At 39.4% G+C, this 25771-nt stretch overlaps 1 protein-coding gene across 4 annotated transcripts in view; it reads left to right on the plus strand.

The window, feature by feature from the left end:
* Phkb (phosphorylase kinase regulatory subunit beta) overlaps window positions 1-25771 on the plus strand; it is a 179126-nt gene that overhangs the window by 18101 nt on the left and 135254 nt on the right. For all 4 annotated transcript variants that reach the window (XM_087900341.1, XM_087900340.1, XM_087900342.1 and 1 more), the window contains 3 exons: window positions 11409-11498; window positions 14183-14321; window positions 16014-16113. In XM_087900341.1, the coding sequence (XP_087756467.1) occupies window positions 11409-11498; window positions 14183-14321; window positions 16014-16113 (329 nt within the window). The remainder of the gene's footprint in view (window positions 1-11408; window positions 11499-14182; window positions 14322-16013; window positions 16114-25771) is intronic.

The raw sequence follows: 25771 nt of genomic DNA on the forward strand, positions 1-25771 counted from the left end.
GTAAATACCAGAACTGTTTTAGAACACGCATTACTGCTTGGGTGATAATTGTTGTAAGAGCAGTGTTGCCTTGGAAACAGGCTATATATTGCTGTTGTTGAGAAGGAAAATTCCCAGTGTTGAAAGAAACACAGGTACAAAGCAAAAATAACACAGCAAGTCCCCCTTTGTTGTTGTTGTAAAAGAGGTGCCCTTTGATCCGAAGCCAGGAAGCAAGCACACCCAGGTGGAATGTGTACTTAGTTTTTAATCTGGTTTAGGTGGTGACTCTCTCCAGTAATGAGAGCTAAGCCTCCCAATCTGACACAGCTGACTGATTGGTATTGGCGTGAAGGGGAAGGGTCTGATGGTGGAGTGCCAGGATGCCCAGGGATGTAAGCAGGCGTGTACGTGAGAGTTCCATACGATGGAAAAGTTTATGAAATGCTCTCCCTGGGCAGGATAGCCATCTGTGACAGAGAAAAAAGTTTCTTCCACTGTGAGTCTATTGTTTTACAATTAAGACTCTTTCAGAAGCCTGAAATGGTGACTCTGCTCAGCTCCCTTTTTCTTTTCTTTCTTTACCGGAAACAGAAATAAGCTCTGTTCCTATGATTAAGTTGCAGCTGCTCCACCGGCTAGCAGTGTGACTTTGAAAAATTCACAAAACCTTCACTTTCAGTCTTTAAAGTGGAAATAATAGTATCTACTTATTAGGATTATAAGAGGATTAATTAAAATAAAATTACAAAGCTCCCAATGCAGTATTTTACTTGTTCTCAAGTAATGTTAGTTACTTTCTTATGATACCAATAGTATTGAGACTGAATAAAAAGATGGAAAATTAAGGGGACATGGGAAGAAAAAGGGATCTTTCACCCTGGATTCTAGCTTTACTGTTCTGCTGGTAGAGTCCCAGATCCAAGAAGTAGGAAGATCCACCTCAGAGAGGAAAACTGCTGCAGTAAGTCCTTCTGAGAGCTCGCTGTGCTTACTCAGGGCCAGAATGCCTTACGACCTTTAAGAGTTAGCAGTGATCTCAGATTCTGGAAGCCATCTGTGTGCACTTAGGGCCAGAATGGCTTATGACCTTTCAGCTGTGATACTCTTCTCAGATTGCGAAGCCATTTGTGCCTCCCTCTGCCCAGAATGATGAATTTTGACACTGCTCTCTCATCCATCAATTTTGGCAACACCCTGGTAACCTTTTAATCATTAAAGTTTACTTTTAAAATATATTCTTTGAGCAATGTATTTTTTAAAATGTTGGAGGTTGGGGTTCTTAAAAAAGAAAACATATTTAACAAATGGTGCTGGCATAACTGGATATCAACATGTAGAAGAATGAAAATAGACCCATATCTATCACCATGCACAAAACTCAAGTCTAAATGGATCAAAGAACTCAACATAAAGCCAGATACACTGAACCTTCCTATAAACAAATTCCAAACAATGAGAAAGAAATTATGGAAACAATGCCCATATGCTAAAGGCTTGCTTACTAGTCTCTGGTGCTATTGGGAGGCTGTAGAATCTTTGGGAGATGGGGCCTACCAGGAAGAAGTTACTCTGTTTGAGACATGGTCTCATTATAAAGCCCTGGCTTTCCTACAGCTCTCTATGTAGACCAGGCTGATCTCGAACTCACAGAGATCTGCCTGCCTCTGCCTCCACCATGCCTGATTTGTAAGCAGGAAGAAGTTGAATGAATGTACCGTTGAATGTGTGACATTGGAATGCTGTTGTCTTTGTCTTTGTACCCTCACCACTGTGATAGGGACAGGCCTCCTCTGTCACATGTTCTACTGTGTTATAGTGTGTTACTGCAGGTCAAATATAACAGGCTCAAGTTAATGTGGACTGAAATCCTGAACCCAAATAAACTGTTCCTCCATTTAATGCATATTTCTTAAAAATATACTACATTTATTATTTGTCACAGTGAAACCTTTACAATACACCTGCAAACTCTACTCTCATTCAGAAGTATTTCTAGTCTTATTTTGATCATGAGTATTTTTATTTATGGTCAGTAAATAATGTTGCAAATGAAGTTCTTTTAATAATTCATTGCTTATTGTTATTTTACTTAACACTCAAAACTTCTAGTCATTCCTGTTGTATAAGGTAAAGTAATAACCAGGAAATTGTTTAATTAGCAGTAGTGATTTTTGTATTAAATATTTTGTGTAATATTGCTAAGACTAATATGATAACAAGAGACATGATAAATCTTGCTTTTGAAGACAGAATGCTGTGGTTTGGTTTTCCCTTGTATATGTTTCAGTTAATGCTGGAATAAGATCATGATTTTGATTTTAGATATTTGGAATCTAAATTTAAATCTTAAGTGTGAAATAGTGGTCCTGTATTTTTCTTGAGAAATTATCTATGTTTAGGTTTAGTGCTATCCCTTATAGAATGATCCACTTAAAAGGTTATATGCATAATCTGGTGATTGCTCAGGTAATTTTTTAATCATTCACTCATGGTTTCAGTCACTCCTGTCTTTATAAGAACAGGAAAACATATATAGACCATAATTGAGCAAGTTGAGTTCCTCTGGTCACAGGCTATGTGGTGGCCATGTGAGTCACGCTTGAGTCCATCTGCCCCACCTCATTTATTGCTCTGATTCTAAGCTTTTGGGAAAGGGAAGACATCAGAGGACGATGGCTTCAGTTGCTTACTAAGTATTTATTAGGTACTGTTGTATGCCAGACTGTATGGGCACTAGGATTGTTGCAGTGAGGATAAGTGATCAAGAGCACATTCAATGTGTTATATTTGTTACCTGTGTAACCCCACACCCACATGGTGACTCACAGACAGCTGTAACTCTAGTTCCAGGGTATCCAACACCATTTCACCAGGCGTGCATGAGAATTGCACGTATATAAATGTGCCAGGCTCACTTATATATTAAAAATGTAAAAAATTAGTTTAAAATATTATAAATATTAAACTTGTTTGAATCAGTTCTGACCTTGCAGAAATTACATGATATCGCAAGTCTTTTTGGTGAGGTTCTCTAGTACCAGACTATAAATACAAAGAGAAAATGGAATCACTAACTGAATGATTGGTATTCTAAAGTCACACATGAAACGCCAGCAGTATTTAGTGCCCTTAAGTGGTTTTTATGGGCCCTGCTCCTTCTCTAAAGGGCACTGGAAGAACTTAATATTTTTTTATTAAAAATGAAATGTGAATGGCACATGGCCACTTCACATCTTCGGATTAGGTGAAGAAGCAAATGTGACTTCCTTCTTACACAGTCGTGTTGCTCATTTGCTAGTTTGTATTTCCTTTCAGATGTTTCTTACCCAGCTTGAGCTCCTCTATGGTGACACATACCAACGTGGAGGTTCAGAAGATCTCCACTAATAGCTAAGGGCATACACACACACAGTGCGGGGCAGGCTGCTATTTAAAGCAGAAAATGGAAGCAAAGATTAAGGATCAGACTTCTCAGTAAACCATTTCATGAGACTGTGTTATAAGGACAAGAGAACATAATCTTTTCGTCTTCAGACAAAAGACGAGCCATCTTTCCTGGTTAACTTAGAAATAGTTTAACAGAAAGCCCTGTGTTCAAATTTACGCCACCATTTAATACATTCCTTGTGTCTCCATTTAATATCTTCCTCATAGCTTTGCCAAGAGTCTGAATGGTGTATGTGAAGTCTGTATTATGTGTTTTGATTAGGCATTCTAATTTCCTTTTCCCATTTAAAAAAATTATACACGTGGTAAATAAATATATTCTTATATGGTGCTTACATAATCCAAACTTTAGGCAATAAATGTACACTAGTCTCTTTAGTGGTGGTCTTTTAACCATTGGTTGTGTCTTTCTAGGCTTTCGGAAGGTATTCAGTGACCACCGGCATGTGTACATACAGTTGGAGACATTGAATGCTTAGTTATTAATCTAATTTTGCTACAATTAGGTTCAAGCTGCATGTAGAATATCTTATTATATATAAGATATATGTACAATTTTCGTATTTTTCTCATTTTAAACATTTTATTCTGTGAGTATAAATGCAAAAGTAAGATATTAGCTATTAGTACTTTGAAACTTAATAACATAGCTATTTTTGTTACATCTAGAGTGAAAACATAGAATACTTCTATTTATCAGAATTGTATTTCCTCAAATTTTTATTGTGAACACAAAATTTAACTTTTCACAGACATATTTATCATTTAACATGCATCATAGCTTTATTAAGTATAATGATATGTAGCATTTATATATTAAGAAAATTTCTTAAGAAATTCATAATAATTAGTCTAGTAAGAGGATTTTAATGTATGTTTCTTGGAGGTATTTACATGTATGTGTGTGGGTGTGTTTGTGTACATCCATGCATTCAACACATGAGTATGTGCGGAGCTATTAGTGTGGTCAGAGGACACCCTCGGGCACTGCTCCCGGCCTTCTCCTTTGAAGTGGGGTCTCTTGATGGTCAAAGCTGCGTACGTTAACCTAACTGGCCCATGAGCTGGGAGGAGGTCTCCTGGTTCTTCCTCGTGTCTCTCTGCCGGAGTGCTGGGACTACAGATGGCTCTGTGTACTTATCTGGGTTCTGAAACTTCAGACTCGAATTGTCACACTTGGATGACACCGAGCCATCTCTCCTGGTTAACTTAGAAATAGTTTAACAGAAAGCATTTTATATAATTTTTCTGTTATCTTTGATTTTAAAAGGAGATTTAGAATTATTTCTTTCAGAACCAAACCCATGTATATCCAGTGTAAAATTTCATAGTTTAACAATATTTTAATGACTCCTTTGAATGTTATCCTATAGAAACAAGTAGCATTTTAAGGGTCTATGAAACAGTTAATAGAGCTCCAAACACCTCCTCAGTAGGTTTTAAGGAAATAATAGCATTATGATTATGAATATGTATTTACGAGGCCTTTCCATATATATCCCAGTAGCTGCATTTACATGTATATACACACACTTGTTAAATTAGGCATGTCAAGAAGTAAGAAATATTTAAAAAGAAAAATAAGAACACAAAATTAAAATTATTTACAAAAAATCAGAACATCCTAAGATTTTATTAGTTGTTTGGGGCAATTTTAGGGCAGGTTCAGTTTTATTTCATTCTGTCTTAGCATAGAATGGCATGCAGACAGCCACATGAAAACAGTTATGAACACACAGAGCACAATTTCATTAACAATATATAAAGTTGTGTCTATCTTTAAAGGAAACAGCTTAAGTCTTGAATGTTCTGTAAGGTTTCCTTTCAGTTTTTCTGCCAGACTGTTTCTTTAGATATTTTATTTATTTATTTAGATATTTCCTATAATGTAAGGTCACCATGCCAGGGTTCATTTTCCTCAGTTCTCAGTTGTCCTCAAGAAAGGAAGATAGGCTAGTACCTTGGACCAGTAAGTCCTGTGACAAGTTCCTGAGGGGAACAGCTGGGGATGGGGGAATAAAGAATATGGAAAAGCTGGTGCCAGGAGGCTTCCCATATCTGATGGCTGTGTCAAGCAAGTTTATTAAGAAGTAAGGCGATTTCTCAGAAAATTAGGAAACAACCTACCTTAAGACCCAGCAATGGCGCTTTTGAGTGTATACCCAAAGGATGCTCAATCATACCATAAGGTCATGTGCTCAACTATGTTCATAAAAGCATTATTTGTAATAGCCAGAACCTGGAAACAACCTAGATGCCCCTTAACCAAAGAATGGTTAAAGATAATGTGGTACATTTACACAATGGAGTAATACACAGTGATAAAAAATAATGACATCTTGAATTTGCAGGCAAATGGATGGATTTAGAAAACATATTGTGTGACGTAACTCAGACCCAGAGAGACAAATATGATATATGCTCACTCATAAGTTACTTTTACACATAAAAACCAGCCTACAGTTCACAACCCCAGAAAACCTAGACAACAAAGAGGACCCTAAGAGAGACATACATGCATCTACGCAGGAAGGTGAAAAGACAAGATCTCCTGAGTAAATTGGGAGCGTGGGGCTCATGGGAGAGGGTAGAGGGGAAGGAAGAAAGGGGAGTGGAGAGGAATGTATAGCTCAATAAAAATAACAACAAAGAAGTATGGTGTTTTTGGGGGAAGAGGGGATGTGCCAAGGTCAGTAGAGAGCTAATTCAATGTTGGCAATAGAATGCAAGATAGCGTAGACACAGTTGTCTTAGGACTGATAACCACAGCCTTTCATGGGGGAAAGCCACCTTCCCAGGAGCCAAAACTTTGAGGCCTGTCATTAGTCCCAGACTGGTCCATGCCAGGCCTGCTCTTCCTTGCAGAGGTTTCGACCAACAGCCTGTATCTGATCTTTTGGGAGCCACGTAGCCCCAAGAACTTCCCAGAGGCCCTAATGAAAGGACAAAGGGAACAAAAGCTCTGTGTCCTTGCGCAAGGACAGGAGGAATGCTGTCTAGTGGCTTGCTCCTTGTAGCTTGCTCACCCCGGCTACCAGCTCAGATGTGGCGTCACTCACAGCTGGCAGGGCCCTCCCATATCAGTCACTAATTAATGAAATCCACCATAGGCTTGAGTGCAGGCCAATCTTATGAAGGCATTTTCTCAATTGAGGTTTTCTCTTCCTAAATGACTCCAACTTGTGCCAACTTGACATAAATCTAACCAGCACAATTAACCCCTTGTCAACTTGACCACTCAAATATATCACTGTTTGACTAGAATGTTTTTCTCATTTGTCCTCAAGATGACATGTTAATATGACAAAGTAGAACATTCTAACTTTTTAAGAGTCCCATAGTCTTAAAAATTCAAACACCTTAAAAGACCAGTCTCTTTATAATATTCAAAGTTCGGGCCTCTCTAAAATATTCAGTCTCTCTAAAACCCCCAAATCTCTGTAAAATTCCAGCCTCTGTAGGCAATCCCGTAGTGGGGGCTTCCTCCTAGAACTTGGATAGGCACAAACCACACCCAAACACCCATTTTTCACAGAGAGATCCTTTATTAAGCTTGGGGAAACATTAAAGTGAACTGCTTTCTGACTCAGGCGGAAAACAGCAGCACATGACCTTGCAGGTGTTATTCTTAAGAGGAGAAGGGGAGGTCTGTGTTGGAATGGGCTCAGATGCTGTGGAGATTCCGGATGAAGAAGAGGGGGAAGGGGACAAGGGAAAAGGTGAAGGGGTATTTGTCCCACAGGGACAAAGGACTGCCTCTGGACAGACAGGTGACAGATGTAGCACAAAGGCAAATGGCAGTTTGTAAAATAAAGATGGGAAATCCCGTGTTAGGATGAAGTGTTTCATTTTAATTGGGCATGTTAATTAGGTGAGCCAAAAGGACCTTGGTAGTCAGCCTCAGGAGGAAAAGTAGTCAAATAAGGGGATAGACCTTGGTAGCTAACTTTGGGAATGTAATGGGTTTTGTTTTTCTTTTTCAAGGCAGAGGGAATGAGGGAGAAGGACAAAGGCTGCTAGAACCACATGCTCGAGTGAGCTAGGGCCCCTTTAGTCTTTCTAAAAATTTAGTTTCTCAACTGTGGGTTCCTGTAAAATCAAAAATCAGTTGCATATTTGCTTACTTCCAGAAGGAAGAATCAAGGCACATTCATAAAACAAAGCAAAACTAAACTCCAGCAGTGTAAATAATTTAGTATCTTCTATCTGGGATTCCCTCATGTCCCTTTGGCCTCCAAAGGGCAGTCGTACTTCTGGCTTTGCCATTCACAACACACACAACTTGTCTTGTAGTCTCAAGCCTGCTGTGTTCCATGGCGCTGCTTTGCTTGGCAGTGCTACTGGAATCTCCAAAATGCTGCAATCTCCTGCTGCAATGAGGCCGTATTTTCACCAATAGCCACTTCTGGGCACTCTGCAGCGACTTTCACCCTGCCAGGTGGTGCCAAGCTTCAGCTTCTCTCTAAAACCCTCTCAATACTGGGCCTTTTACTGCAGCCGAGACTGTACCTTCACCACTGGCCTCACCCAGCCCATCTTCAGGGACGCAGACGGACCACACAATGCCAGTCCTTAGTTTTTCTCTATGGCCTCTAGAGGCCTTCAAAACTAGCACCATCTGGGTGACTCTTACACTGCCAAGGTCTGCTGGCAGCATGAGATGCAGTGGAGGGGCCCACAGTTTCTGTGTGCTGACCCCGTTGGTATACTCCCAGATTTCCTGTCAGTAATACTGGTCTCTTCTCATCACAGCTGATTCTTCAGCTCCTGCTGACCAGCGTCAGTTGTTCCCATAAAACAAAGGTCGCTGGCTTCTTGTTAATACACTGACTCTTCAGCCCCAAGTGACTGAAACTATAGATCCATAACTCAGTGGATCTCATAAATGGCCCCAGTAGTTTTTAAGGAGCTCTCAAACTTCCATGTGGAATGTCACATGTCAGGCCTTCACTGCCCGTGCATCTTTCAACATTCTCATCTCCTAAGCTTCTGCTTCCGAGCAGCCAACTGAGTCTTAAGTACTCAACAGCTTTTCCGTCCCGAAGTTCAGCTGCTACCACGATCCTCCAAACACTTGGTCAAGTCTCTTAAAACAATTCCCCCCCTGCTAGTAACAGTTTCTTTCATAGTTAGGGTATCTATTTCTGTGATAAAACACCAAGGCTAGAAGCAACATGGAGAAGTAAAGGTTTATTTTTCCTTACACTTTGAGGTGCCAGTTCATCAGTGATGGAAGTCAGGACAGGAACTCAGGCAGTGCAGGAAACTGGAGGCAGGAACTGAAGCAGAGATCGTGGAAGAATCCTGATTTCTGTCTTGTTCCTAAGGGCTTACTCAGTCCGCTTTCTTTATAGCACCCACGATCACCATCCCAGGGATGGCACCACCCACACAATGCGCTAATTTAAGAAATGCTTACCATGGGCCTATCTGGTCTGGTTAATTTTATAAATCGATGTTCTCTGTTCCCAGATGACACTAACAATGTCACGCTGCTGAAACACATGTAGACTTCAAGAAGATGCAATGAAACTCCTATAAATAAATTTTATAAATAAGATGATTTGACTTTTACACTTTTCTGCTTTGTTTCGAACAGTCTTTCCATCCTCCTCTTCCTCTTTTCCTCTCTCTTCTCTTACTCCCTTCTGTCCTCCTCCTCTCTTTCCCTCCCTCCTTCTCTGTGTCCCTTTGCCCCCTCCACTGCCCTACAGGTTGAACTGAGTACCTGTGTTTGCTAAATGTTTTACCTTTAACTAGATTTGTATTTTCTAAAAAATTCTTTCTCTTTGTTTCTTTACATGAAAATAAATAGTAACAAGCACCTTCATTTTGGTGCTTTTTTTGTAAAGAAAAATTATATGACAGTAATTTTAGTCTGTTTAGTAGTAAGTGCAGTGGTATTAGCCGTGATCAATCAGGACTGTCTCTGTAGTCACCTGCCATTTGTTTGAATTTTGCATATTCAGTTTCTATTCACACTTGCGTCCTTTACGTAATTGTCATGGACATACATATTCATCTTTGTGTGGGTCTCTATGTTTTCTCTGTGTTTATGTGTTTGTGTCTGTTCATTGTGCGTGCAGGTGTGTGCATGTAAGATGTCAAGGCCAGAGGTTGAATCAGATGTCTTCTTCGTTACTCTTCATCTTAATTTTTGAGACCGATTCTCACATTGAGGTGGAGTTCAGTAGTTTAGCTAGATGGGCTGGCTGTCAGCTCTGAGGACCTGCCTGTCACAGCCTCATCAGCACTGGGATGGCATAAGTGTATGCACTGCCACACCCGTCTTTTTACCTGGGTTGTTGAAGATCCCATGCCAGGTCCTCATGTTTATGTGGCTACTACTTTACCAGCTGAGACTTCTCAGATCTCTATATATTCAAATTTTGATAATTTTATTTCTCACATATAATGTAAAAAAGACTTAAGTAGAAAGAAAAATGTTATATGCTTATAATCTTTTCCCCTAAAAAATACTGTCTTTAGGGTACTCATTCATGCTTAAAAGCTGTGGTCTTTTGCATTTGCTGTTTTTCTCTTAGATGAACTTCACTAGGAATATATAGTTTCTCAAATTTTAATTCTTTACTAATTAACAGTGGCCTCATTGTTCTTTCCCAGCTGATAAGCTTTCCTTACATTTATAGCAGCAGATAGGACTATACTGTTGTTTCCTGCGTAGCTGGAGGAAAGTTCTTGTGAGGATCAGTGTATGTTTGCAAAGGTCTCCATTCTTTACTACGGAGCTGTTCCCGTTGGTACCGTTATTAGGACCCATTAGAAAATGGCTTAACGCAGAGCATGTTATTTCAAATTTCTATTTGTTTGTTTGAGGGAAGTAGCAGGCATGCCATACTGCCTCATGTGGAGGTCAGAGGACAACTAATGGGTTTTTCCTTCCAATATTCTTTAGAGCAAACTCAGGTTGTTAAACTTGATGGCAAGCACTGTTGAGACATCTGTCAGCCCTAGTCTGGCTGTAAATTAACATATTGGACATAGTAATTTTATAATCATGAATTATTTAATTTTATTTAGAAATAGACTTTTAATGTATGTCAACATGGTTTATCTAACCTTGGTAAGTGGTAAGTTAATTTTTGTACTGTTTTTTTTTATCTATGTGAAACATATTATCTGAATCTAGAGATGAATTTATTATGACTAAGATGTTATAATTTTTGAGTGCTTTTAGCAAGCGTGGAGTTAGGTACTTAGTCTGATGGCTGATGGCCCGGGTGGCTTCCTTTCATGTAGTAGCTAAGAAAATGCATAGTCAAGTGCTCAATTTTCTCTCCTCACTTTGTGGCAAATCATCATGATTACTGTGTATTCTGGAGCTTTTGAGCAGCATGCTCTGCTGATGCCTTAGAATAGCTTCTGTGACTGAGAAACAGTGAGTTTTGCTTGTAGTCAAGATAGCAATGCAAGAGAACATGGAAGTTTAAAATGTATGAAATGTAGCTGAATATATAGTGGATGACTGTGGGGCACGTGAGCTACTGAAGCATAGCTGGATATGTATGGACTAGGTGCTTTAGGAAGTGTGTGCATTTATCTTTATTGTTGGAGGTTTGTAAACTGTGATCATTCTACAGATACTGTGTACTAAGTATTAGCATAAGTAATGTGATTTAGACTTAAGAACCTGAAGTTCGATCTATTTCCATTGATAAGAAATCATTGAGCTTCTGACCACTCCAAGAGTGTCAGGGGTACCAGATTATGAGGCCTCGGGTACGCAGCACATTGCTGGATAGAATGGTTTCTTTGAAGGCAGGACAGCATTTAGGGCTTCTCTGTGCTTGTGAGGAATCGTCTTTGCTCTTCTCTTCCTGAAATTTTTACCAGGAGTGAATAGGGTAGTTCAGAAATGAAGTGAAAATTATATTGTTAGTTATTGCATGCATTAGAAAATTTCATTGTTTATCTAGGTGCAAATTACTTAATTTCATGAGTTTTCATTTTTCTTTTAGGTTCAGTTTATGAACCTCTTAAAAGCATTAATCTTCCAAGACCTGATAATGAAACCCTTTGGGATAAATTGGATCATTATTACAGAATTGGTAAGTACCTCCTGAGGAAATCATAGTTAACTATAACCAGTGTTCACTGGTCCATAGTTCTATTTCATATATTATGTTGAGATATTATTCTGTAATTTGGAGATTGGGTGATTTTACTGTGTAAGAACTATATATTTCAGTTGTATGTCTATGGGGCATAAAGGGAATCCACAGCCAATATCTGGCCCAAGAATAATTTTGTTACCAATATCTTTTGTATCGCTTTAACCTTCCTAAGTATTAATAGATTCTTTTTTTTTTTTTATTTTGGCATTTTGAGACAGTATCTCTTTGTGTAGTTCTGGCTGTCCTGGAACTCTATATAGACTAGGCTGACCTTAAACTGACAGATCTGCCTGTCTCCACCTCCTCAGTGCTGGGATTAAAGGTCTGTACCACCATGTCAAACTTAATAGATTTTAAAACTTGAGTATGCTTTCCTTTTGTTTAATAGACAGATGTTTCATATGGGTATTACCTTGACCATTTACATATATGTAGTTAGTTTCTAACGAACTGAACTTAAAGAGTCAGTCTCAGGTAATTATTCCCATTAACAGTATCAGTCATCTGGGGGTTTTGGTTGTTGGTTTGTTTGATTTTAAGTTTTGTTTGTTCAAGGTCAATGTGGTAAATTTGTTTTTCAATGTGAATAATCAGCTTTGAGATATATACGAATGGAATCCTTTGTTTATTAAACCATAAATTAGAATGCCTATTTTTTTTTTGCAATTTTGCTTCTTGTGTTATTTATTGTTCTCTTATGATAAGGAGTATAAGATTTTATTCATCTCCTCAAACATTTTTTTTCTGCTTTAACCTCGTATCAGCTTTATTTCAGCTTATTTTCCATTAAGATTCTGACATGCATTCTCATAGTGTCTTTTTCTGTTGTCTATACAGCAATAGCAATCTAAAGAGTACTCGTTGTAGTTAAAAAAGAAATAGCCAGTATTTGCTTTTGCACTGTAGGGACCAGCCAGTTCTTTACCATGAGAAAGATAATCAGTGTTCTGGGAAATATTTGTTAATCTGAGAAAACAATACTGACTGTTGTGGCCCGACCTGAACTCAGTATCTAGGAGGTAGATTTAGGACGATTGTCAATTTCACACTAGCTGCTAGTAAGATCTTGTCTTAAGAAACAAATAAACAAACAACCACAAAAGCAAAAAAGTGTTAATGCCAGAGCTGGCTGCCCAGAACCAAAATAATCACACAGAAACTGTATTATGTAAAACACTGCTTGGCCCATTAGCTCTAGTTTCTTATTGGCTAATACTTATATCTTAATTTAACCCATTCTAGTGATCTGTGTATCACCAAATGCCTGTGGCTTACCCAGGTAAAATTCCCAGCGTCTGTCTCTAGCAGGGCTCCATGACTTCTCCCTTATTCTGCCTCCTTTCTCCCAGCTTTCAGCTTAGTTCTCCCCACCCCCACCTACCTAAATTCTGCCCTATCAATAGGCCAAGGCAGTTTCTTTATTAATCAATGGTATTCACAGCATACAGAGGGGAATCACACATCACCCTGTCAATGAGTAGAGGGGCCTTATGGAACCCCACCCCTGCCTAAAGATTTTTATTTGGTTGATAGGGGAGGGAGAGACTTTTCTTCAGCTATAGTCCACTGGTAAGGTGTCAATGCTCCTGTAAGCAAACCTTTACTCTTGTAAGCAACTTGAATGAAATTCATTGAACCACCAAGAAGTGAGGGAGGCATTAAGTAGGAGGAGGCTAGTTGAAAAAAGATAATGGTGATTATGATCAAAATACAGTATCTGTATACATCAAAATGTCATAATGAACCCATTATATATAACTAATATATGCTGTTACATTGTTTAAATGAAAAGAGACAGAAAAAGAAAAACATTGTTATCTTAATATAGATTACATTGATTTTGTGTATTTAGGGAAAACAGTGTTTGTTTATACCGAAATAAAGTTTCCTTTAGGAATTGTCAAAATGTCATGTAGGCTGTTTTCCTAGTTTAGGACTCTGTCAAGGAGAGCAAAGCTCCGATTTCAGCCCTTGCTTTGTCCACAGTCATTTCCCTGTTGCTGTCCTTGCTATATAAAAATGGGATTTTACTTCTGAAATTTCAACAGATGCCTAACCTGCACAGTTGAATGAGCAAATGAACACCTTGGTGAATAGCAGTCATCAGTGAAACACGGGGCTCTGGCCTATTTTGTGCTCTTCCCTCTTCCTCCCTAAATTGCTGATCATTTAGTTTTCCTAATGCAGAAGAACTGGCTTTATGACTTAGGAAGTCAGTGATATCATGTATTGTACATTTGCCTTAAGTTTTCTAGTTTAATTGAGTTTGACCAAAATAATATAGTCAGATTTTTTTTGGTTAGTATTTTCTCCCCTGTATCTGATGTTATTTTAATAAGATTTGTATCATTTATTAACATTAACCAGCATAATAATAACAAACTTCTACTGCTCTAATTAACCGAGTGCTTTCTTCAGAACTATAAAGACACCTTCATGCAGTGTGGATTTCCACTTGGCCAGAGTGACATGAAGTGGCTTAACATCTTTGAAAGTTTTATGTTAAAGCTAAGTTTAGAAACAATAAACTGTCAAAAAAAAAATGGGATGAAGAATCCAAGAGAGAGGACTGCTTGTGCATTCATTCCTTGTCTTTTCTTCTTCTTCTTCTTTGGTAGTCAAATCAACAATGCTGATGTATCAAAGTCCGACTACAGGGCTCTTTCCTACGAAAACATGTGGTGGAGATCAGAAGTCCAAAGTCCATGAGAGCCTGTACTGTGCTGCAGGCGCCTGGGCTCTGGCTCTAGCGTACAGGTGAGCGGTGTTTGTTTTCCTACCTGCTCCCAGTAGACTAGTGTTATAGAACCAAGACGTTGAAAGAGACATATTTTGAAGATCATTTGATAAATTCGAGTATAGACTGTGTATTATATAATACAGCATCAACTCTTAAGTGTCTTGACTGTAGCTAATGCTGTTTATGGTTATGTAAAAGAATGGCTTTTTTCCCTCTAGAGATGCTTCTCATATTTATAGCCTTCAAATAGTGAATAAAAATTATACTTAGATATGGAGTGCTAGACAAGATAATGTTAATAGCTGGTCAATCTAGGTAAAGAATAACTTTTTCACACTTTTGAAAGTTTTGAAACAGCACAGGAGCAGAACATTGTTTTATTTATTTATTTTTTTTTATTTTCCACCTCTCTATATTTTCCTTTCATACTTTTGATAATCCTGGGCATGGTTATTATTCTCAACTGTCTGCGTTTTTTTTTTAAATTTTTATTAATGATTTATTTATCTTTATTTTATGTGCATTGGTGTGAAGGTGTCAGATTCCCTGGAACTGGATTTTCCGACAGTTGTGAGCTGCCATGTGGGTGCTGGGAATTGAACTCGGGTCCTCTGGAAGAGAAGTCACTGCTGTTAACTGCTGAGCCATTTCTCCAGGCCCCCAGAACATTGTTTTAAAAGCGTACATACAACAGAGGGGCTAAAGTCATTCAATAACCTCTCCCAGAGACCACAGAAGAGAATTGAGTCTTACTTTGCTGGGCATATTATACATGCAAAATTGGTGGGTGCAATTTGTGTCTGATATCAGGGAAGAAATAGGATACAGGACAAATGCCTACATCACATAGGCTCTAGGATGTACCATCATGAATAATTTACTTTTCTGACATTCCACCCCCTCTATGCCTATGATAGATAGTTACAGGAACAGAATTTAGCATACTTCATTAAGGAGTCATGGGCAGTTTTTATTTAGTGGCAGTGATCTGTAGATATTTAAGTGAAATAATGAGCATATCATTCTTACTTTTTTAGTGGTGGTTATTTCTTGTACCTTTTAAGATCATTCAGAATTAAAAGTCTTTTTTTTTTTTTTGCCTAGAAAGAACATCTTAATCTACTTTAATGATTAGATTTTAGGTGTTATTTTTTTAAGGCAAGAGAAGTAAAATATGAACAGTTCATTTTTAAATTAAAAACTGAGGGCAGAATATACCATATGTATCGTTGGGTGTGTGTTTGTTCAAGCTCCTCTTTAAGGACTGATGTGTTCCCTGGGGCACAGCAAAGAAAGCTTATGCCTACCTGCATCTTTGCTTCTTTGAATACAACTGGGAATTACATATCATAAAGAGATAGCTTGTCTGCATTTTGTAACAGTGAATTTAAAATAATTGTGGGTGAATTTTTTCTAATGTAGAAATAAGTTTTAAATTTTAGCTAGATCTTTGTAGAGAATTCCTGTTTAAAAATAATTGACTCACTCCCATAGAGCAAGGAAAAAGCTGCACAAGTTTTACTGTGAGGATTTTTTTTTTAAATTGCAGCATTTCTACATCTGCTGGGAAGATGAAACTTCACTGGCAGAATTAGTAGATGTCACCAGAACACAGGATTAGTCAGTAGTTAAATACTTAATTATCAAAAGCTCTGCTCCCTTTTCAAATGCAATTCCAATTTGTTTCCTGAGTTATCTCTCTCGCCCAGGCGCATTGATGATGACAAGGGAAGAACCCATGAGCTGGAGCACTCTGCTATAAAATGTATGAGAGGAATTCTCTACTGCTATATGCGTCAGGCTGATAAGGTAAAGCGTGCGGACCGAAATTCTCATATCGTTCTAAAGGATTAATTTAACCAGCACTGCAATAGCATCTTGGGAAGAATGTACTTTGAAAAAGGTAAAGCCACTTCCTAGACAGTCCATGGAGTTTAAATCAGCTTCTTTCTTCCCAGCCCAAGCCTTTGAAATCCTGAAACTGAGGTAGCTGCTTCAGTGAGAGATGATTGAAAATTATTATGTAGACTTGAATTTGTGCTCCTGATTTGTTTTTCTCTGTGATAAAGATCCAGATTCTCGGGAAGCTAACAAATATTACTAGTTCTAAACAACTTATTATTTAAAGAATATCCTTGTCAACCTTCATTTTGGATGTGTGAATTGGTGTGGCAAAGGGGAATTTTAAAACTATAATGTCTCATTCATTTGCATGCAAAGAGGCCAGGAATTACAGCGTTAGCATACAGAACCTTCTGATGTTATATGGAAATGAAAGAAACAATACTCCTAGCATGATTTGTCTATACTGCAAAGTTCTAGATTTTTATAATACACTGTTCCCTTTACTTACCTACTGTGTTGAGTCCCTAACTCCCGACACCATGTCCACATATATAGTTATGGTGTCCCTAAGATGACATCAGGTATGATTCTCACAGGACTCATCAAGGTCATAGTTGGTGGCTTCCCAGAACAGCACCTGTAAGATGCTGTATGCCAAGGTAGATCATTAGAGCTCTTTTTCCCTCAAGATTTTTATTAGTGTAGGTACCCTCTGCCTAACACTCAAATTCCAGACTCCTAAGAAAAAATTTGGTGTGGCCTAAACCACATCAATTTCAGATGTGCACGCCACTCTTAGGAGAGAATAGTGGAAACCCTTCCAAATACATTAGCTCACAGGGCCAACAGTCACACTTGTAAACATTCTTTTCTGAGGTTGTCAGGTGCGGACCTACTGGACCAGTTGTTTCAGGACAATCAGCAGATTGATGCGCTGGCTTCTGATTTTACCAGCTGCATTTAGATAAGCTGACTACCACATGCTTCTGTTTTGTTTTTTTTTGTTATTGTTTTTATCTGTAAACTATGAATCCCAATCATACCTGCTTCATACAGTTCCTGTGAGGAGAGTGAAATAGCGTACAGAAAGTACTTGGGGTCCTGGTCCTCCAAGTATTAATGTTTTCCCTCTCCTGTTAGACTGTGCCCTTCCAACATGTTTCTGGCTTCTTCACTTGGGCAAAGATGCACAGTAGTGATTTCTTAGTGGTTTGTATGTCATGATCATATGAATATATTGTTTTAACCTCTACTTGAAAAAAAAATTCAAATGTGATAGCAGATCTTTCTAAGATCTGTCTTTGAAGTCATAGCTTTAAAAAATATTATATTTTGCCAACAGAATATAGCAATATCTTTAGTTGGCAGAAAACGTGTACTTATTCTTGCTGAAAGAGAGGCATTCAACAAAAGCACCACTTATTTATTGAGATCTAATTTTGCAGATAATCTTTGCAAAGATTGTTTAGATGCTAAAAAATGTCATATGTTGTACTACTTTGGATTGATGAAATTAAACTGTTAAGACATACGTTAAATTGATATAATTATGGTTACTCTTTTTGAAATGTGATAGTACTGTTCACTTTCTAAGTATCCCTTCATGAATGCTAAGTATCTTTAAAAGGTCAACATTTCTCTTTAGGAAGTATTGTAAGAGTCAGGAATTTTGTGTGTTTGCTAAACAAGCTGACAGACATAATTTGAAATTGTTCATCAAATGGAAGGCAGTGATATAATGACATAAAGCTTTCTCCCTCCCTCTGTGGTATGCGTAGCCAGTGGGTAATGGCCATTTCTAAATATTATTCACTTTTACCAAGTAGTTACCATAATTATGTTTTCTTTTAAATAGAGCTTGAGTTTAACTTAAAGTATTTGAAATCCCTCAAATTTTAAGTAACTACCATTGCTTTCCATAGGTATTATTAATGTAAATCATTAAAATAAATGAGGAGTTGAATTATTTTGAATTTTTATCATACTAAAATTGCTTCCATGCAGGAGACATAAACAATGTCTACATCTTTTTCTAGAGTTCTAATGACAAACTGAACTACTGCACTGAAGTTTACTCTGGAGAATCAGTGGATTTATTAGGATGACTTATAGTGCATGGGTTAGAGGTCATGGGCAGGAGTATATGTGGCCTTAAAGCAGCCACACTGGAAGGTCTGCGCCCAGCATGGGTGGTGACTCGCCCATGGCCACATAGATGGGACCTCTCCTGAGTCCTTGCTAGCTTATATACTCTAGCTCTTTTCTGAGTCCATTTACAATCAGGGTAGAATTCATAGAACTAACTGGTAGGGCAGTAGTTAGATGTTTGGGTGATGATCCCATGACTCTTCTTGTGCCTACTCCAGTGAAAGGTTGTCAACAGTCAGCAAGCCCAGCCGTGATGATCTTTTGTCAGCTGGCACAGCTAACCTCATGAAGGTGGTGATAGTTGATGACACAGAGAATAGTCCTGGACTGCATTGTCTGTACCATGTATATATTGGGGTTTCAAGTAATTTTATTATCATAACCTTTCTTGAGCCCTGTATCTTTTTGGAGTAGGGAAGTGGAATATATTTCTATAACCCACACGGAGTGTGAGGGATTGATTCAGAGACTGGATGCTATACCTAGATTAATGTCTGTTACCTTATGTTCTGTGAACTTTTCATGGTGAGATGCAAACAAACACCTATTGCCCCAGAAAGGGCACAAACAGCAGAACGAAGTAGACTTCCACCAAATCCAACTTGGCAAACCTATGGTTTTTTATGCTTGCCTACATGGATGAAGGGTTACTTATACAGCACAGATGACTCCAAAGCAGCCATACCACCAAAAATTGCATCACCTTAGCTTCCCAATGATTGCCGAGATGGAATCTCCTCTTGAGTTAACCTTCAACAGTACAGACTCTACCACAGCCTAGGCCACAAACCACATACATGTAGGTGATGCTTAAAACCATATGTGAAGGAGATGTAAGATAGAGAGACAGAGATCTCAGTTGAGGTTGAATAGCCCTCCTCCCAAGAGGGAAGGTCAACAGGCTGTATCTTTTTATTGTTGTTGTTTGCTTGTTTGCTTGCTTGTTTCGAGACAGTCTCTTTGTAGCTCTGTGTAGAGTATTTAACTAGACAAAGATGTGTTGCCATTGTTTATGTTGCATTTAAGTATGTAAAGGTGTGCTACATTTGCTTATGTGGTGTTTAATGATATAAAGATATGTTGCTTTGCCTGCCTAAGGCACCTGATTGGTCTAATAAAAAGCTGATGACTAGTAGCGAGGCAGTAGAGGGGTAGGCGGGCCTGGCGGGAAGGGAGAACAAATAGGAGGTGGAATCTAGGCTCAAGAGAGGAAAGGAGAGAGAACAAGGGAGAAAGAGAGGGAGATGCCCAGGGCTAGCCGGGCAGCCTCCAGTCAGCGAGACAGGGAAGAAGCAGTAAAAGTAGAACATTGAGAATGAAAGAAAGGTAAAGAGCCCTGAGGCAAAACAGATGAAGAGAAACAGGTTAATTTAAGTTATAAGAGCTAGTGGGGAAGAACAAGATAAGGCTGAGCTTTCATAACTAATAATGTCTCCATTTCATTATTTGGGAGTTGGCGTTCTGAGAAAGCCTGCTACATAGCCCTAGTTCTCCCAGAACTCATTCCATAGACCAGGCTGGCCTTGAACTCACAAAGATCTGCCTGTCTCTTTCTCTGCTTCTGCCTCTGCCTCCCAAGTGCTGGAACTAAAAGTGTGCACGATCACACCCAGCAACAGGCTGGATCTTAAGGGTCTACTCCAGGTAGCGACAGCAGCTCTGATGAAGGGAGTTGTTTTAGCTTTATATATGTTTCTGTGATAAAACATCCTGACAAAAACGCCTCTTGGTAGAGAAAGGGGTTTATTCAGCTGTTATTCCAATTACAGTCTATCATTTTGGGACTGTTAAGGCATGAAGTCACCCAACAAGTCACATCCCACCCACAGTCTAGCGCATAGAGAAGAAGCACACCCTTGCTTGCTCCTGCACAGCTAGCTTTCTCCCCTTGTGCTGTTCAGGCTATCCCCACCTAGACTGTGTTGCTGCTTCCAAGGTGCTGAGTCTTCCTACTGCTGTTAGAAATCAAGGCAGATATTCCTACAGGCCAACCTGATCTAGATAATTCTTCAGGAAGACTCTGCACAAAGATTTCTAGGTCTTTTTCCTTTTGAAACCCACACAATGGTAACAGTAGGAGAGAAGTAATATAAGCATCACACCTTCTATTACTTCTTCCCTACTGGGTGAGTTGTTTTCTTTATGGATCAATGGCAAGGTGAATATTGTTTTATTGCATGTGTGTGCCAAACACGTGTGGAGGTCAAAAGACAACCTGCTGAGGTCAGTTTTTGCTTTCCACTGAATGGGTCCCAGGAATGAACTCAGGTTGCTTGACAGCTCGCCTCTTTACCTGCACAGCTCTCACCTGCCTGTGAACGTGTGTTTAGTGTGTGTGTGTGCGCACGCGTGTGCACGCATACATATACTATGGTGCACGTGTAGAGGCAGAAGACACCTGAAAGGAGTGTGTTCTCAGTTTCCACAATGAGTCAGGGTCAGACTTGGTGGCAACCTCCTTTCTAGGCCTTTAAAGAGTGAAATGACCTTTCACCTTTTCTTACAACTAAAGCAAGCACATTTGTGTGACTATGCTGTTTGGCCTCAAGTCTTATATTCTTTGTTTTCTGAAAGTGATTCAGAATCTAGAAAGTCTAAGAGAGAGAGAGAGAGAGAGAGAGAGAGAGAGAGAGAGAGAGAGAGAGAGAGAGAGAGAGAGAGAGAGTGTAATATGCTTCCTAGGCATTTTTTAAAAGCATTAACTAAAAGATATTTTACATTTATTAGGGAGCTGAAGTTAGTACATGGAATTGGCCTTGATTGTAGGATATGGAACAGTATCGTTTTGTGTTTTTTTTTTACTTTGTCTGGGCTATTGTTTATTAATGTCTTACTTCCTAATATTCCATTTGTTCTTGTCCTGGCTAGTTTTATGTCAGCTTGCCACAAACCAGAGTCATCTGGGAAGAGGAACCACAGCTGAGAAAGTGCCTCCACCATATTGGCCTGGAGGAAGTCTGTGGTGCATTTTCATAATTAGTGACTGATGTGGGAGCACTTAGCCTATCGTGGGTGGGGCCATCCCTGGGCTGGTGGTCCTGGATTCTATAAGAAAACAGACTGAGCAAGCCACAAGGAGAAAGTAGGCATCTCTCCTCAGTGGTGTCTGCATCAGCTCCTGCCTCCAGGCCCCTGCCCTGACTTCCCTTTGACAGTGATGTGGAAGTGTAAATGAAATAATCCCTCTCCTTGACAAGCTGGTTTTGGCCATGGTGTTTCATCAGCTTAGAAGCCCCAGCGAGACAGCTCTTTCTTTCCGCCCTTGTGACGAAAGTGCCGAGCTTCCCGGCTGCTGCAGTTGGCCTGGAGGGCTTTCAGTGGCTGTGCCCCGTGCTTAATTTCATTCCCAATGCTGCTGAGTAGTTTTGAACCAATGAGAAATCACTGAACTTTTGTAAAATTTGTTCTTCCAGAACTCGTACAAAGATGGGATGATTATTTTTCTCTTAAGTGTGTATTTTAAGGCTATAAATTAAGAATAGACGATAAACTAGCTACCCCAAAGAAACTATTTACTCACAGTGGGAACAAGTTTTCATGAAATATTTAAAGTACAAGTAAAATAAATTTTGATATGGTTTAGAAACATGCACTATAATCGTTTTCTTGATCTTAGGAAATGCTAGGTAGCCTATAAAACACTAATTAATGTATTTTGTTTTTTGACTGTTCTCAAGAGTACATTTTGTTTGAAGTTGACATACAGCATACCCCATTAATTTTCAAAGTGTACAGAATTTGATTTTTTCCTGAAATCTTAAATTGCATGCCTCTTAGCAGCTTTGAAATTCAAAGCCATTCTATAACTTCCCGTGTGAGCATCTTTAATCATTTAGCAGTGAGTTTTCTCCTGACACAGTGCTTAGAAATAAAGTCTCCTGCTGGGTTCTTGCATGTCTTAAAGACAAATGACAAGCATCATCTTGTCAACAGCTGCTGTGGCTTCATTCACCTGACAAAGCCTCATCCTGTTAGATCCCTGTTACATGGTGTGCTGGTAGTTGTCAGCTTGACACAGGTATGGCCTGAGGAAGGAGGGCACCTCAATCAAATCACCTCCATCAGATTGGCCCAGCCCACTGTGGCAGTGTCACCTCTGGGCATGCTGTCTTTGGCTGTGTAAGAAAGCGAGCCGAGCGAGGCGTGGAAAGCTGCGTGGTCAGCAGTGCTTCTCTCACGCTCTCTGCTTCATGCTTCGCCTCTTATCTCCTTGAATTCCTGTCCTGACTTCCTTCAATGATGGGCTGTAACCTATAGGCTAAATATCAGTCAGTGTTTATCACAGCAGCAGAAGAGCACTCTAGGACAGAGGGGGCTAGTGATGTGCTGGACCTGACTGTTTGAGGGGAGGATTGTGGAAGAGCTTGACACTGTTGGCTGGGAAAGCCATTGAGTTTTCAGAGGGATTGGAAGATAAACATATTGAGAGAAAAGCAGACTATGGAAGCCTGGCTTGTGAAATCTCAGGGAAGTTTGAGAGTTCCTTGAAGACTCTATGGGGACTGTTCCTGTGATATATGTGAATTAGAAATTTGTGGGAATGAAACATGGTATGCTTTACTAGGACGATAGATGCTGGCTCCTGGGGCTGAACACTCGGCTGTGATTAATCTAAGACTGGCATCGCTGAGGGAAGGGTTTCTCAGGGTCAGGAACACAGCAAACTAGGACATTAGGGAACATGAGTCTTGTTTCAGTTCAGCTATATTTTTGATTAGGAGTCTAGAATAATGTTCATTTCTTTGAGATAATAATGTAATAATCATGGCAGTGAGAAAGGAATGACTTTTGCTTGTGCGTTTCCAGGCTATTGCTTATGCTCTTCTATGGAAACAGAATGTCTACCTTCTCAGAGTCCCTCAGTTATTTTATAAATGGAACATGTACATCCCCAGTTGTTTCCTCTTTTGTGTGTGTGTGTGCGGGGGGGGGGGGTGTTGGTCAGGTGGTTTCTCTGTAGCTTTGGAGCCTGTCTTGGAACTCATTCTGTAGACCAGGTTGGCCTCAAACTTACAGAAATCTGCCTTTCTCTGCCTCCTGAGTGCTGGGATTAAAGGCATTCATTATCACTGCCTGGCTTCTTGCTGTTTTTTCATACACTATTTAATATTCTATGCCAATTTTGTACGTATAAATAATGTGTTCTAATCACATCCTCCCTAACATGTTCACCATCACTTCATGTCTTCTACTTTGAAAAAGCATTTATTTGTTTGTTTGTTTATGTTTATGTGCCAGATATGTGTCTATTGCTCTTGGAGGCTAGAAGAAGAGTGTTGGATCCCAAGGGCTTAGAGATACAGAAGTTGTAAACCACATGTATCTGCTTGGTAGGGCTTGAAGCCAGTGTTCTTACCTGCTCAGCCATGTCTCCAGACCTTTCTACCTTCCCCAGCCCCAATTTCTTGGTTTTTGTAAGCCTTTAGCTCTAATTAGTGATACATATTGGGATTTAGACTGCTCTGTTGGCTTGCTCTTATGTGAGTAATCGTAACTGCAGTGAATTCATAAGTGCAGTGACCATGTCGTGACCAGAAGACTGCATTTCATAGCGTATCCCCTCGTTTTCTCAGTCTGATATCTTGCTGATAGAGCCTGACTTTGGTTTTGTTGACTTTAGTCTTATTTGTTTCTGCAGGGTCATGGGTGATTTGGAATATGATTTGGAATATGATTTTAAGATGTGTTACATTTGTTAATGCTGTGGAACATTTGTTTAATGATGCAAAATGTGTTGCATTTTTTTATGATATATTTGTTTAACTCTGTGAAGCTGTATTCCTGTGCCTATCTAAAACACCTGATTGGTCTAATAAAGAGTTGAACAGCCAATGGCAAGGCAGAAGAAAGGATAGGAGAAAGAAGAACCTTTCTTTACTCCTATTATTTCTAAAACCAAATCTATGGATGATTCACACCAAGAAAGTCTTCATTTGGAGACATCCAAAAACAGATGGAGACATTCTGTTGTTTAATTCAGTTTTACCGTCAACTGCCTGTACTCAGTGTAGATTTCAGAGGCTGTAGGCTCAGTACTCTAAAACTACCTCTGACTTCAGAGCCCACTAGCAAGCAGTGCCCCCCCCCTCCAGGTTACCAACATCTAACTTGACTGTGAATTTGAGGTCCCATGAGTTTTCCTTAGGGTCAGTAGTTCATTTTAACAGTTCATGGTATGAACATTGGAATCAATAAATGTTTAAGTTCAATTGAGCAGGCCCTGAAAGGGGATGGATGTTTCTGTCTTTGGAGTTATGTCTTGGATTGTTTAGAATTTGTACTTTGTAATCTACAATGATTAATACAGGATCATTAGCCCATACATTCCAGCTACTCCAAAGAAGTAGATAGATCCCCTCAGCTTGTTATTTAAGATCAGATTTGCCAACACAGCAAGAGACAGCCAGCTGGGGGTGGGGGAGAAAACAAATTATGTGTAATTAGTAAATAAAAATATATCCTATACCGTCAGAATTGTTATCTTGGTAATTATGTCTGGATGAGAAATGAAAATATATTTACTGTACCATGGTGAAAATGTGTTTATCCTTAGAGAAAGAAATCAAATCTGAGGTTTGGATACTTAACTGCACTAGAATATAGTCTAGAGTACTTTCCCACTCAACTGTCATGTCAGTGAGCATCTCCAGGTCACTCTATAGCTAAGTATTGTCACAGGGACCTTGTTTTACCTAAGAAACATATGTTTTACTCAAAATCAAATAAGATTGACTGGCAAGGTACCTGCCACCATGCTTGATGACCTAAGCCACTCCTCAGGTCACACATGATAGAAGGAGAGAGCTGACTCCCACAAGTCGTCTTCTGACCTTCAGGATCATGTGTGGCGCTCTACACACTGCCCTAGTTAGGGTTTCTGTTGCTCTGAGCAGACACCATGACCACGGCAACTCTTATAAAGGAAAACATTTAACTGGAGTGGCTTACAGTTGAGAGGTTTTGTCCATTATCATCATGGTGGGAAGCAAGGCAGCATGCAGGTAGACATGGTGCTGGAGAAGGAGCTGAGAGTTCTTGCATAGTGACCTGCAGGCAATAGGAAGTGGTCTGAGACCATGGGCATGGCTTAAGCATATGTGAGACCCCAAAGCCCACCCCCATACTGACACTTCCTCCAGCAAGTCCTTACCTGCGCCAACAAAGCCATACCTCCTAATAGTGTCACTCCTTAGGAGCTTATAGGGCCAGTCACATTCAAACCGCCACACACACATATACACACACATACACACACATACACAAAATGTGTTAATACACTATAAATAAAATAAATGTTAAAAACTTAATCAATAATATGCCAAACATTGCCGACAAACTGTTGCTGTCATGCTTGCATGCTCCCTACTCCATTTGAATTCAGTGCTGTGAACTATCATTTGGCAGTTATGTCCACTCTGATAAGTTAGTCATTGTGTCCTTTGCCTATCGTGTTTCCTTAGAAAGGTGCTGTTTC

Source organism: Myodes glareolus, chromosome 22 (genome assembly GCF_982192425.1).
Source record: "Myodes glareolus chromosome 22, mMyoGla1.1, whole genome shotgun sequence".
NCBI classification, from domain to species: domain Eukaryota; kingdom Metazoa; phylum Chordata; class Mammalia; order Rodentia; family Cricetidae; genus Myodes; species Myodes glareolus.